Here is a 12235-nt window from a genome sequence, read left to right on the forward strand (position 1 = left end):
ATTGTTTGTTAAAATTAGTTTGTTGCATCATGTTTTATCAATTCATTACTACGTAACAACGTTTAACAAACAGGATGTTTTGGACCAAAAACCAACCCACTCTCAGATTCTTCCCTTATAGTGAATGAGAATAGCGGAAGAGTAGCGTCCCTTGATTGGACGTCACCGGGGGAGAAGTTATTTGTAAACAAACCAACTCCAAGCCAAGCGCTCCAAATACAAAACTTATTATTCATATTTCTGTACAAAAATGCATATCATAATCATTATGCATTTTTGTACAGAAATTAATATGAATAATAAATTTTGTATTTGGAGCGCTTGGCTTGGAGTTGGTTTGTTTACAAATAACTTCTCCGCCCGTGACGTCAAATTAAGGAACGCTACTCTTCCGCTAATCTCATTCCCTATTTGTGTCACCTATAATATGCATTGTTATTGTTTGAAAATATAATGACGTGATTGGCCCACGAAGCATGGCTTAATGGTAAATCTGCTCTATCTGTCTTGGGTTGTCCCATATTGAGTAATTCATTTCAATAATGTAGGAACAAAATTCTACGCCTGAAACCATATATGGAATGGTAATTCCCTGCCTAGAATCATATAAATTAACTCTGAAGAGTAATTTCACGTATCCCGGAGAATCTGTAGACGACAGAGCCCGAGAAGTCCTCGTCAGTCAACGAGTAAATAATAGACACAATTCATTTATTTAAAGGACAAACGTCCTAAGTTTAACTTATATTTAAAGATAGCACTATAGTGGTGATTATTATAAACGTGAAACTTGTGGTCGGTAATCAGCCATGTTTGTCTTACTTTTTCCCAATATTGGGCGCTTTACTTTCCGTTGGAGTGACACCAAGACGAACTGTCGAAGGTTTTATCCACAACGTTACGTTGGATCTGAAATCGAAGGACGAAATATCGAGAAGATTTCAACCACAACTTTACTTTGGATCCTGAGACGAAGGACGAGAACGAGAAGTTTCCACCCATAAGAACTTTAACCAACCTTGTTTCGACTTTGGAGTGTTCAGCTCATCAAACCGATTCCATCCAAGCGAAATTCAACACAACCGGGTCGTGATACTGATATTCTGATTCGTCTGTGTGTGCACAGGACAGTTTGCAGTGACTTGTGTTATTATTTTAAGTGCTTATATTTAGCGGTGTCATTTTACCTATTATTCTTTGAGGGTAAGGTAAGACCGATACCCAAAGTCCCTATAATATTTTATATTTTATATCTCGTACAAAATCCCTGGTAACGTCAAATACTTTGTAATTTAATAAATTGATTATAGTTCGTATAACAGTCTATTATTATTTGATTTATGAACCTGCTATCTCAATAACTTTCCTGTACTATATTATTATCTTAGCCAATAAATATATTTATATATTATATTACTTGTTATTCTTGACTTCTTGTCTGTGCTTTGTGCCCTTTGAAACAACAGGAGTCCTCTTTTTGAAACTCTTATCTATATGTTCGAGTAGATTGAAATCTCCTACAACGGTAGCTTGATGTATATCGAACTGACCTCGTGACAACTAAGCGCAAATCCGCCTACACAAAAAGGGCCCAGAAGTTTGATCATTGGATCGGTGAGCAGACTGGTGGTTTCATCATTGGATCAGTGAGCAGGCTTGAGGTTGGATCAACAGCATATCGATAAGATCATTTTTTCCATTGACAAAAAGACTTTGCCTTTGTCTTCAGTGTTGCTCTGTGACCCATGGCGTTTACCTTGGTGGTTTTTTTTAAAATATTTTTTTTCTCGAAAATTCCCTACGATGTAAAAGACAGAATTTTTTTTTTTTTCCTGTTATATACTTCGCAAAATTTTATTGAACAGAGACTCAAAGAGAAAAAATGCAGAGAACGAGAGAGAGAGAGACAGACGGAGAGAGAGAGAGAGAGAGAGAGAGAGAAAGAGAGGGAGAGAGAAAGAGAGAAAGAAAGAGAGAGAAAGAGAGAGATAGAGAGAGATAGTGAGTGCGTTGGTAAGAGAGAGAGAGAGAGAGAGAGAGAGAGAGAGAGAGAGAGCGAGTGTGTGTGTGTGTGTGTTTGTGTGTGTGTGTATGAAAGAGCGAGCGAGAGAGAGAGAGAGAGAGAGAGAGAGAGAGAGAGAGAGAGAGGATTGTGCGTGTGAGAGAAAGAGCAAGGAAGAGGGAGTGAGAGAGACATGTAGAAATAGAAAGAGAGAGAGAGAGAGAGAGAGAGAGATAGAGAGAGAGAGAGAGAGCGAGAGCGAGGGGAGGGGGTGAGAGAGCGAGAGGGGGGGGGAGGAGGAGAGAAAGATAATTAGAAAGAGAGATGAAAGGACTTACAAGACGATCGTTGTTTACCCATGTCCACCCCCATCCTGGTGCTGTTGGTTCATGAAGTCCTACCCAGTACTCATCCAAAGTTCCCAATAGTAAGGCTATGGGTGGAGAATGGGAAAAAATTAATCATCCTTTGTTTAATCTTTAAAAAAACAACCTAAAATGAAGAGGCGATTTCCAAAACCTGCTAAGCCGACGTGCATGTTTTTACAAATCTGACAACCCAATTCATTATGGACTCATTGTTGTAATGGAAATCCCAAAAAATGAGGCAAAATATTGTCCATTATAACAATGTTAAATTCGGCCCAAAATTACGTTTGGGTGTCAGACCTGCATGCATGCCCACGTCGTGCTAAGTGATATCCAGACAGTTTTGTTATTGGTTTAAAAAGAAATAAACCAAATTGGAACCCTGAGAGGTCCACTTTATTGGTCTATTTTTATCAAGTTGAAATTCTATTCCATTTTATTATCGTTATTTGACCGTAAAATAACATTTATAATTTTGACTGAATATATTTAATTAAGTAAAGATTTGAGTTTTTTTCTTCTCAATGGGGTGTTCTTATGTCTGACTGAGAGTTCTTGGTGATCTCAAACCAATATATAAAAAAAACCCCAAAAACTAGAGCTTTTATATTACGCAATATCCACTAAACGTGCTCAAAGCGCTTTACAAAGGGTCCCTAACGAACAGCAATACGTAACATGTAGAACGAGACATGACGCCCCTGTTAGGCGATATTACATTTTTTTCCGACGAGACAACGCTGTTAGTGGCCACGTCCTTATAATTTTACACCTGAGTACAGTGAGAGAATGTGAATAAAGGCTGTTTTCCAAGGACACAACTATGCGCCGAGCGAGGCTCGAATCTAGGCCTTCCGATCCGAAAGCGAGTGTCATACCACTAGACCACAATGCCGCACGAAAAACGAATATATTTTGTAAACATTTGAGTATATTCTCTTCAGTGGGATCCTGTTCTTGTGTCTGAATGAGAGTTCTTGGTGATCTCAAACTAAATATACCGTATGTTTGCTCTTGGAATCTACTTCTATTCCCTATTTGAACCAGTCCGTTTGTCTTACTTTCCCCAGGGTGCTTTTGGATGTAAATCTGATATTTGTTTTTGGACTAATCCTATTTTCTTCCTTTTCACAGGTGCTAGAGTGCTAGTAAGAAAATTTCTTTTAAATTTCATTTAATGTGTTGTGTGCGACGTAAATCCTTTTAAAACAAAACAAATAAAGAAGAAAAAAGAACAACAAACATGTTTTTAATAACTTGAAAAAATAATAGTATAAAAAACAAACAAACAAACAAACAACAAAACAACACAAAACAAACACACACCCACACACCCAAACACACCCACACACACCCATACACACACGCAGACACCGACACACACAAACACACACAAACGCACCCACACACACACACACACACACACACAGACACACACGCAACGTTATACTCACGTGCGAGGTCATGATCTATAGATCCAGTATAATTATGGAAAACTGCCAGATCACCTCCAGGCTTCTGACACGAACTCCTAGCACGTTTCCAGGTCTGTTTAACTGTGGAGAGTCTGTAGCACATGTCACCGATGGCTCTATAGCTTTGCAGACACCTCTGAGGAGCTTTTTGGGAAATGACAGTGATGTTTAGCGCACCATACGTATCACGCAACATGTATCACGTATTACGCATCTATCATATGACCATTCTCGTTATAAGTAAAAATAGTGCCGCTATGCAATTTTCATATGGGCCACGCAAATGTGTTTATTCTGAGATCCAATCAAAATTCGCAGAGCGGTACTATTTATTACTTAGGTTATTATTTATTATTTTATTTAATGGATATGACCCTCCTCTTTTCAAAAACTCTAAAATCTGGAAATGACCCCCATCTTGTCAAAAAACCTCAAACCTGGAAATAACCCTCATCTCGTCCAAAACTATCAGACCTGGAACTTGAATTCCCAGATTTGAGAAGACGAATTTTCTGGTCAAATTATTATAGACGTGGTTTTTCAGTGTATGCCAGTTTAGATAGTCCATCAAAGACCCCCCCCCCCCTCGCCCCCAAATCCAACAGCCTTTTATTTAATTTGGTATTATTCTTTCTTGCTTCATCTGACATTGTTTCATACAAACTTTTTCAGATCGCCATCTTTCACCAGTGCCTGCTCCCTACTTTGTCATCATTTTGTTTTAGATAAAAATAGAGTAGGAGATAAGTGAATACACAGGTAAATACTTATACAAATAGATGCATGACTTGATAGATAGATAGAGAGATAGATAGATAGATAGATAGATAGATAGATAGATAGATAGATAGATAGATAGATAGATAGATAGATAGATAGATAGATAGATAGATAGATAGATGGATAAATTATAAAACAAAAACCATGAAATAATAGTGCTCAACTTTAGTATAAAAGGAGCTATTTATAAACATTTGAAATATAATTAAGATAGTTTGACTTCTACAACGTTGTTATCGAGCGTTGCTCTCATCAGGAAGTGGAAGTGAAAGTAGATTGTTGTGTTTTCGTATTTTTATAGATTCGTGTTTATGGAGGTTCGTAATTACACAAAAGGTGTTTATTTCTGTGTCTGCATGAGGAAGTTAGTTCGTTTCTTCTGTTGAGTGTTACTATGTTCGGTTTAGTGATGATGAAGAATTTTTCTTCCAAGCAGAGGTTGCAAATCTTAGAAGAGGGGGAGTACGACTGTGCTCTGGAGATGATTTTCCATGTGATGCTGTGTTGTATGTTTTTTTCTTTGAGGTTCCAAATGTGTTCGCTTAGTGTAGTAGAATGTCGTTTGTGTATGTTTCTGAAAGAAGATGTATGCAGGTTGTATCTGGTTTTGAATGGACACTCGGTGAGGCCAATGTATGTTTCTTGTTTTGGTGTGTCTGGTCGTGTTACTGTGGCTTGATAAATTACGTTTTGAGTCAGGCAATTGCCGTTTAGTGGGCATGTTGTCTGGGTCCTACAGTTGCATTTTTTCTCTAGGTTGTTGCTGGGCTGATCTGGCTGTGATAGTTTTCGGTTATTGTTGGATGAAATAATGTTTTGTATGTTTGGCATGCAGGTGTATCCTATTTTGATGGTGTTTTTGTTCATGATTGGGTGTAGAACGTGACCGGGAGGGAAGCATTTTTGTAGTAGATTGAAGAATTTGTTACCGATAGAAGTTGTCACATTCTTGCTGTAGGGTGGGTTGAACCATGTTATGTGTCGTTTTCTTTGTCGTTTTTTTTTTGTTGGGGTGGTAATGGTCTCTTCCTCATATTCTAGTTTGTAGTTATATCCACTTTTTTGTAGTGCGTTTGTGTACGGTGGGATTGCATCGTTGAATATGTTGTTGTTTGTAGAGTTGTTAGATAGTCGTTTGTTAATGCTCTCGGGGATGTTTTTTATTATAGATGGCGGATGATTGCTGTGTCTATGAACGTACAATGGGTTGTTGTTGGGTTTTGAAAATGGTTGATAGGTGCCGTCGTTTAGGTTGATGGTTATGTCCAGGAAGTCGAATGTTTTTTTGTTGGCTTCGATTGTAATTTTCAGATTGTTGTCCTGGAAGATTTTGCATATTTTTTTCTTTATTAATTCTGTCTGTCTCGGTGTTTTATTGCACAATGCGAGTCCGTCGTCCCTGTATAGTCCAATGTTTATATCGAGGTTTTGCATTTGAGAAAGTAGATATAGTCCGACGAGCTCGCATGTTTCTGCTCCATCGTAGCTCCCCATGGTGACATCAAAGTTTGTTGATTTTTTTGTCCATGCTGTTCCATTATTGTAAAGTGATATATTCTTCGAGTGTATGATAATGTGTATTTCTTCTTCGGTGATGTTGTCGAAGGTTTTTGCGAACTGTAGTGCTTTGAGGAGTAGGGTTTTGGTGATTGAAGGGTAGAAATTACAGATGTCAAAGATGATTGCGTTTTGTCGTTGTTTGTTTTCTGTGTTTCTGTACCAGTTGATAACTTCAGCGGTGTTTCTCCATTGGTTGAATTCGGTTTTCTTGACGATTTTGGTGTTGATTCTGTCTAAAATCTGTTTACTTATTTTTCCGATTTGTGATTTACATGGGTTTATGAGACGGCATTGTACGTTGTTGCGAAAGTTTGGTTTATGGTCTTTGATAGTGATGAAGGCGTTAGATTTTGCTGTGGTGTCTATTCTGTCACTTAGCTGTAGGTTTTCGGCGATGCTTTTGTCTTCTGCTGTAATGTCAGGTGTCGTAGATGGTGTTTGTTTCTTGTACTCTGCTTGTATATTTTTCTCAAGTAAATGTGTGTATTCTTTAGGGGTAAGCTTGTAGAAGTTTGTGGTTTTTGTCAGCGGCGACGTAAACATTGGAGTCTTGATGTATTGATCGTATGTCTTGTTGTAGTTGTACCTGAACTACGAGAATTCGAGGATGGAATGACAGATATCATCCGAAACATAAAATTCAGACAAATCAACGACACCTTCCAAAACAAACTACAACAAGACATACGATCAATACATCAAGACTCCAATGTTTACGTCGCCGCTGACAAAACACAAACTTCTACAAGCTTACCCTAAAGAATACAACACATTTACTTGGAGAAAATATACAAGCAGAGTACAAGAAAACAAACACCATCTACGACACCTGACATTACAGCAGAAGACAAAAGCATCGCCGAAAACCTACAGCTAAGTGACAGAATAGACACCACAGCAAAATCTAACGCCTTCATCACTATCAAAGACGAAGAAGAAATACACATTATCATACACTCGAAGAATACATCACTTTACAATAATGGAACAGCATGGACAAAAAAATCAACAAACTTTGATGTCACCATGGGGAGCTACGATGGAGCAGAAACATGCGAGCTCGTCGGACTATATCTACTTTCTCAAATGCAAAACCTCGATATAAACATTGGACTATACAGGGACGACGGACTCGCATTGTGCAATAAAACACCGAGACAGACAGAATTAATAAAGAAAAAAATATTTCAAAATCTTCCAGGACAACAATCTGAAAATTACAATCGAAGCCAACAAAAAAACATTCGACTTCCTGGACATAACCATCAACCTAAACGACGGCACCTATCAACCATTTTCAAAACCCAACAACAACCCATTGTACGTTCATAGACACAGCAATCATCCGCCATCTATAATAAAAAACATCCCCGAGAGCATTAACAAACGACTATCTAACAACTCTACAAACAACAACATATTCAACGACGCAATCCCACCGTACACAAACGCACTACAAAAAAGTGGATATAACTACAAACTAGAATATGAGGAAGAGACCATTACCACCCCAACAAAAAAACGACAAAGAAAACGACACATAACATGGTTCAACCCACCCTACAGCAAGAATGTGACAACTTCTATCGATAACAAATTCTTCAATCTACTACAAAAATGCTTCCCTCCCGGTCACGTTCTACACCCAATCATGAACAAAAACACCATCAAAATAGGATACACCTGCATGCCAAACATACAAAACATTATTTCATCCAACAATAACCGAAAACTATCACAGCCAGATCAGCCCAGCAACAACCTAGAGAAAAAATGCAACTGTAGGACCCAGACAACATGCCCACTAAACGGCAATTGCCTGACTCAAAACGTAATTTATCAAGCCACAGTAACACGACCAGACACACCAAAACAAGAAACATACATTGGCCTCACCGAGTGTCCATTCAAAACCAGATACAACCTGCATACATCTTCTTTCAGAAACATACACAAACGACATTCTACTACACTAAGCGAACACATTTGGAACCTCAAAGAAAAAAACATACAACACAGCATCACATGGAAAATCATCTCCAGAGCACGGTCGTACTCCCCCTCTTCTAAGATTTGCAACCTCTGCTTGGAAGAAAAATTCTTCATCATCACTAAACCGAACATAGCAACACTCAACAGAAGAAACGAACTAACTTCCTCATGCAGACACAGAAATAAACACCTTTTGTGTAATTACGAACCTCCATAAACACGAATCTATAAAAATACGAAAACACAACAATCTACTTTCACTTCCACTTCCTGATGAGAGCAACGCTCGATAACAACGATGTAGAAGTCAAACTATCGTAATTATATTTCAAATGTTTATAGATAGATAGATAGATAGATTATAAAAACAAAAACCATGAAATAATAATGCTCAACTTTTTTGATAGAAGGAGCTATTTCTAAAACATTTTAAGTATATTATGATCTTCTACAATATTGTTTCAAGCGTTAGCTCTCATGAGGAATCCTGATGAGAGCTAACGCTTGAAACAATATTGTAGAAGATCATAATATACTTAAAATGCTTTTAAAATAGATAGATAGATAGATAGATAGATAGATAGATAGATAGATAGATAGATATTAGATAGATTTATTTAAAAATTGCCAACTCACCAACATTGGTTATCGTAAATAGATCAATGCAGAAGAAAAACAAGACTGACTTCACTGAACTCAACTTGATAATCATTTCGTCTCGGAGATATATTTGACACACCAGATTCATCAAAAACTTTATTTTTCCTTGACGCTCTTCTTCTGCTTTGTAGCTCTCTCACCATTATCAAGGCCTTGTCTTTGTGTGTGCAGCACCTTTGAGTATTTTGTGTATTCTGCGCACTGTATAACGTCTTTTGAGACCTGAACGGAGATAAATCAGGGAAGACTTCTTCTGAAGGAACATTCTATAGATAGTATGCGCTTGGCTAAGAGACTCACAACATTGCCATCCGGAAGTATAACGAACCAACACACAAAACTCTTGTAACCATGAACTTTTATAGTCTGGATAATACCGTGGCCTTCGTAAAGTTATAGATAGTATGCGCTTGGCTAAGAAGCTCATAACATTGCCATCCGGAAGTATAACGGACGAACACACAAAACTATGTGTAACCATGAACTTTTATAGTCTGGTTAATACAGTTCAGTGAGAATAACTCACAAACGCGGATGGCAAAAACAATAACAAAGGCCTAAGTGACGTCATCTGCATACTATCTATAGCCTGATACTGACCAAAAAATGACGTCAAAATGCCAGTCTTTTGCCACAAAAGAAAACAAATCGTGAGTTGTATTCAATAGTTCAACCAATGAAATAACTTGTTTCCTTGAGCTCTACTAACGACAACTCACTAGGCAGTGCAAAAATCAAATAATGACGTCAAACTGCCAGTCCTTTTGGATTTCAGTGTCAGGCTATAACATAACAATGGCTACGATAATACAGTTAAGTGAGAATTGCTCATAAACGTGAAGTTGAAGTCACTCGGGTCTTTGTTATTGTTTTTGCCATCCGCGTTTATGAGAAATTCTCACTAAACTGTATTAACCAGACTATAAACGTTTAAGGTTACACATTACACAGAGTTTTGTGTGTTGGTCCGTTTTACTTCCGGATGGCAATGTTGTGAGCTTCTTAGCCAAGTGCATGCTATCTATATATTACCAATATGTAATATAATGTAATAATTTACACACACTCCACACAGCGCTCAAAGGTGCTGCACACACAAAGACAAAAGGGAACTGGAAACGTATGTACTATCACTACTAAAAAGCTTGTCTGAATAGGGATGTTTTCAAAAGTTTTCTAAAATTTGAACATATAATCATCAACGGTTTCTTATTACAATACATGACTTGTGTTGTAAGAATGAACGTCTATTACAGGAAATGAAGTGAGTAGAAAAGTACCAGAAGACAACAGAGAATAAAAACTTTGCGGCGATGGGGGCTCGAACCTACTACCCTTCTACACAGTCGACGCCAACCACTTTTGTTTTGTTTTTACTTTTGGTGTGGCGGCTGGTGTCGACTGGATAGCGTCCTTCTCGCGGTCAGGCGAAGTTTTCGTAACTGTAAAGACGTGGGTTCGAACCCCAACCGCCGCGAACCTTTTATTTCTCTATTGTCTTCTGGCACTTAAGTACTCATTTGATGTCTTGTTATTATCAACATAAGTGGCTGCTCCACTCACTTTTCTGAAATTTAAAATAACTATTGTTCCTCTTACTTTTGTAGTTCAGGCCTAATTTTACAGACGATAGATACAAACAGCACACAAACATACTCATGTAACCACACACATAACCAATCACATGCGTACACATACAACCGCACACAAACATACACAAGTAACCGCACACAAACATACACAAATAACCACACACACACACACACACACACACACACACACATGTACACAGCCATAACATGAATGCGTACTCACAAACATAATGTAAAAGAAACTAATATCTTAGGAGAAAAACACAGCAACCAACCAAAAACAAACGCAATACCAGTTCAAGTTTCTAATGTTTACATTCTAAAATGTGTCCATAAAGTCTGGTAAGCACATGGTTGGTGATCGTACATTTATAAAACCCCATTTCTATTCAATTTGGATGGAAATGAATTGTATATAAAATACACCTGACCTCCTCTTTAACCCTCTCCTTACCACCTACAGCAAAATCGTCACATTTGTTACGACACAATATACATTGTTCTTATTCCGATATATATTGTATATCACAAACTTTGAAGGATGATCTTTGTTTAATTAATAAAAATATAAAGTTGTTTTGTAGAGAGCTTGTTTGTATTTAAAAAAAATCAATTTCTCTGCTGGGTAAGCCTGCCATTTTAGGAAAATACTGAAAATGATCGGTAAGGAGAGAGTTAAAAAAGAAAAGTAGCTTTCAGCCACATCTCCACAATCTACATCAATAATGAATAAAAGATAAAAGATATGGAAGTACACCAGGTACCCAGCCTTTGTGGCCACATACAACACAACACAGGTTCAATACGGTAAAAAGGTTAAACATTCTTCCAATACTAATTTAAAATGCTGCTGAACACAATTTATAGAAACATGCCTATTAAATCGAAATCGAATTAAGAAAATATTTCCAACTGTTGCTGCTGCTGTTACTACTACTACTACTAGTACTACTACTACTACTACTACTACTACTACTACTACTACTACTACTACTACTACTACTACTACTACTACTACACTACTACTACTACTACTACTACTACTACTACTATTGCTTCTACTACTACTACTACTCCTACTACTACTAATACTACTACTAATACTACTACTACTACTACTACTAGCACTACCACAACAACAACAACAACAACTACTACTACTACTACTACTACTACTACTACTAACTACCTACTACTACTACTACAAACTACTACTACTACTACTACTACTACTACTACTACTACACTACCACAACAACAACACACAACTACTACTACTACTACTACTACTACTACTACTACTACTACTACTACTACTACTACTACTACTACTACTACTACTACTACTACTACTACTACTACTACTACTACTACTATTACTACTACTACTACTACAACTACTACTACTACAACTACTTACACTTCTTATGCGACTGATGTCAGTCATATCACCCATACCTTTCACACTGCCACAAACTTCCACAAATATCAAGAGCCAGGTATTATATAACGGATCAATTCAGCCGCTCGTTCAACAATCTTATACAGTGGTGGATGCATGTAACGGACCTGCTTAAAACCAATTAGTGAAGGTGCTTCATCGTTCTCCTCTTTATTGACGTCAATACTTACAATCACAAACTTCGCGTTTAAATTGGATGTATGTTAATGCTTTTTAATTCCTTTCTTATGTTTAAAAAATAATTGAGCTTTTATAAGCGCCATATCCACTAAGCGTGCTCAAAGCGCTTTACAGGGGGTCCCTGGCCAACAGGAACACTTGACATGAAGGACGAAACAGGACGC

The 12235-nt window shown here is 37.5% G+C and overlaps 1 protein-coding gene across 1 annotated transcript in view; it reads right to left on the reverse strand.

Moving 5' to 3' along the window:
- The window catches only part of LOC144979833 (C-type mannose receptor 2-like), a 37017-nt gene extending 25123 nt beyond the window's left edge, over window positions 1-11894 (reverse strand). The window contains exons 1-4 of the mRNA XM_078927008.1: window positions 11850-11894; window positions 8814-9059; window positions 3825-3989; window positions 2341-2435 (exon numbers count right to left, since the gene is read on the reverse strand). Of these exons, the coding sequence (XP_078783134.1) occupies window positions 2341-2435; window positions 3825-3989; window positions 8814-8925 (372 nt within the window). The 5' untranslated portion in view covers window positions 8926-9059; window positions 11850-11894. The remainder of the gene's footprint in view (window positions 1-2340; window positions 2436-3824; window positions 3990-8813; window positions 9060-11849) is intronic.
- Window positions 11895-12235: the final 341 nt, after the last annotated feature.

This window comes from Berghia stephanieae, chromosome 9 (genome assembly GCF_034508935.2).
Source record: "Berghia stephanieae isolate SIO BIC M18660-M18661 chromosome 9, UCSD_Bste_1.3, whole genome shotgun sequence".
NCBI classification, from domain to species: domain Eukaryota; kingdom Metazoa; phylum Mollusca; class Gastropoda; order Nudibranchia; family Aeolidiidae; genus Berghia; species Berghia stephanieae.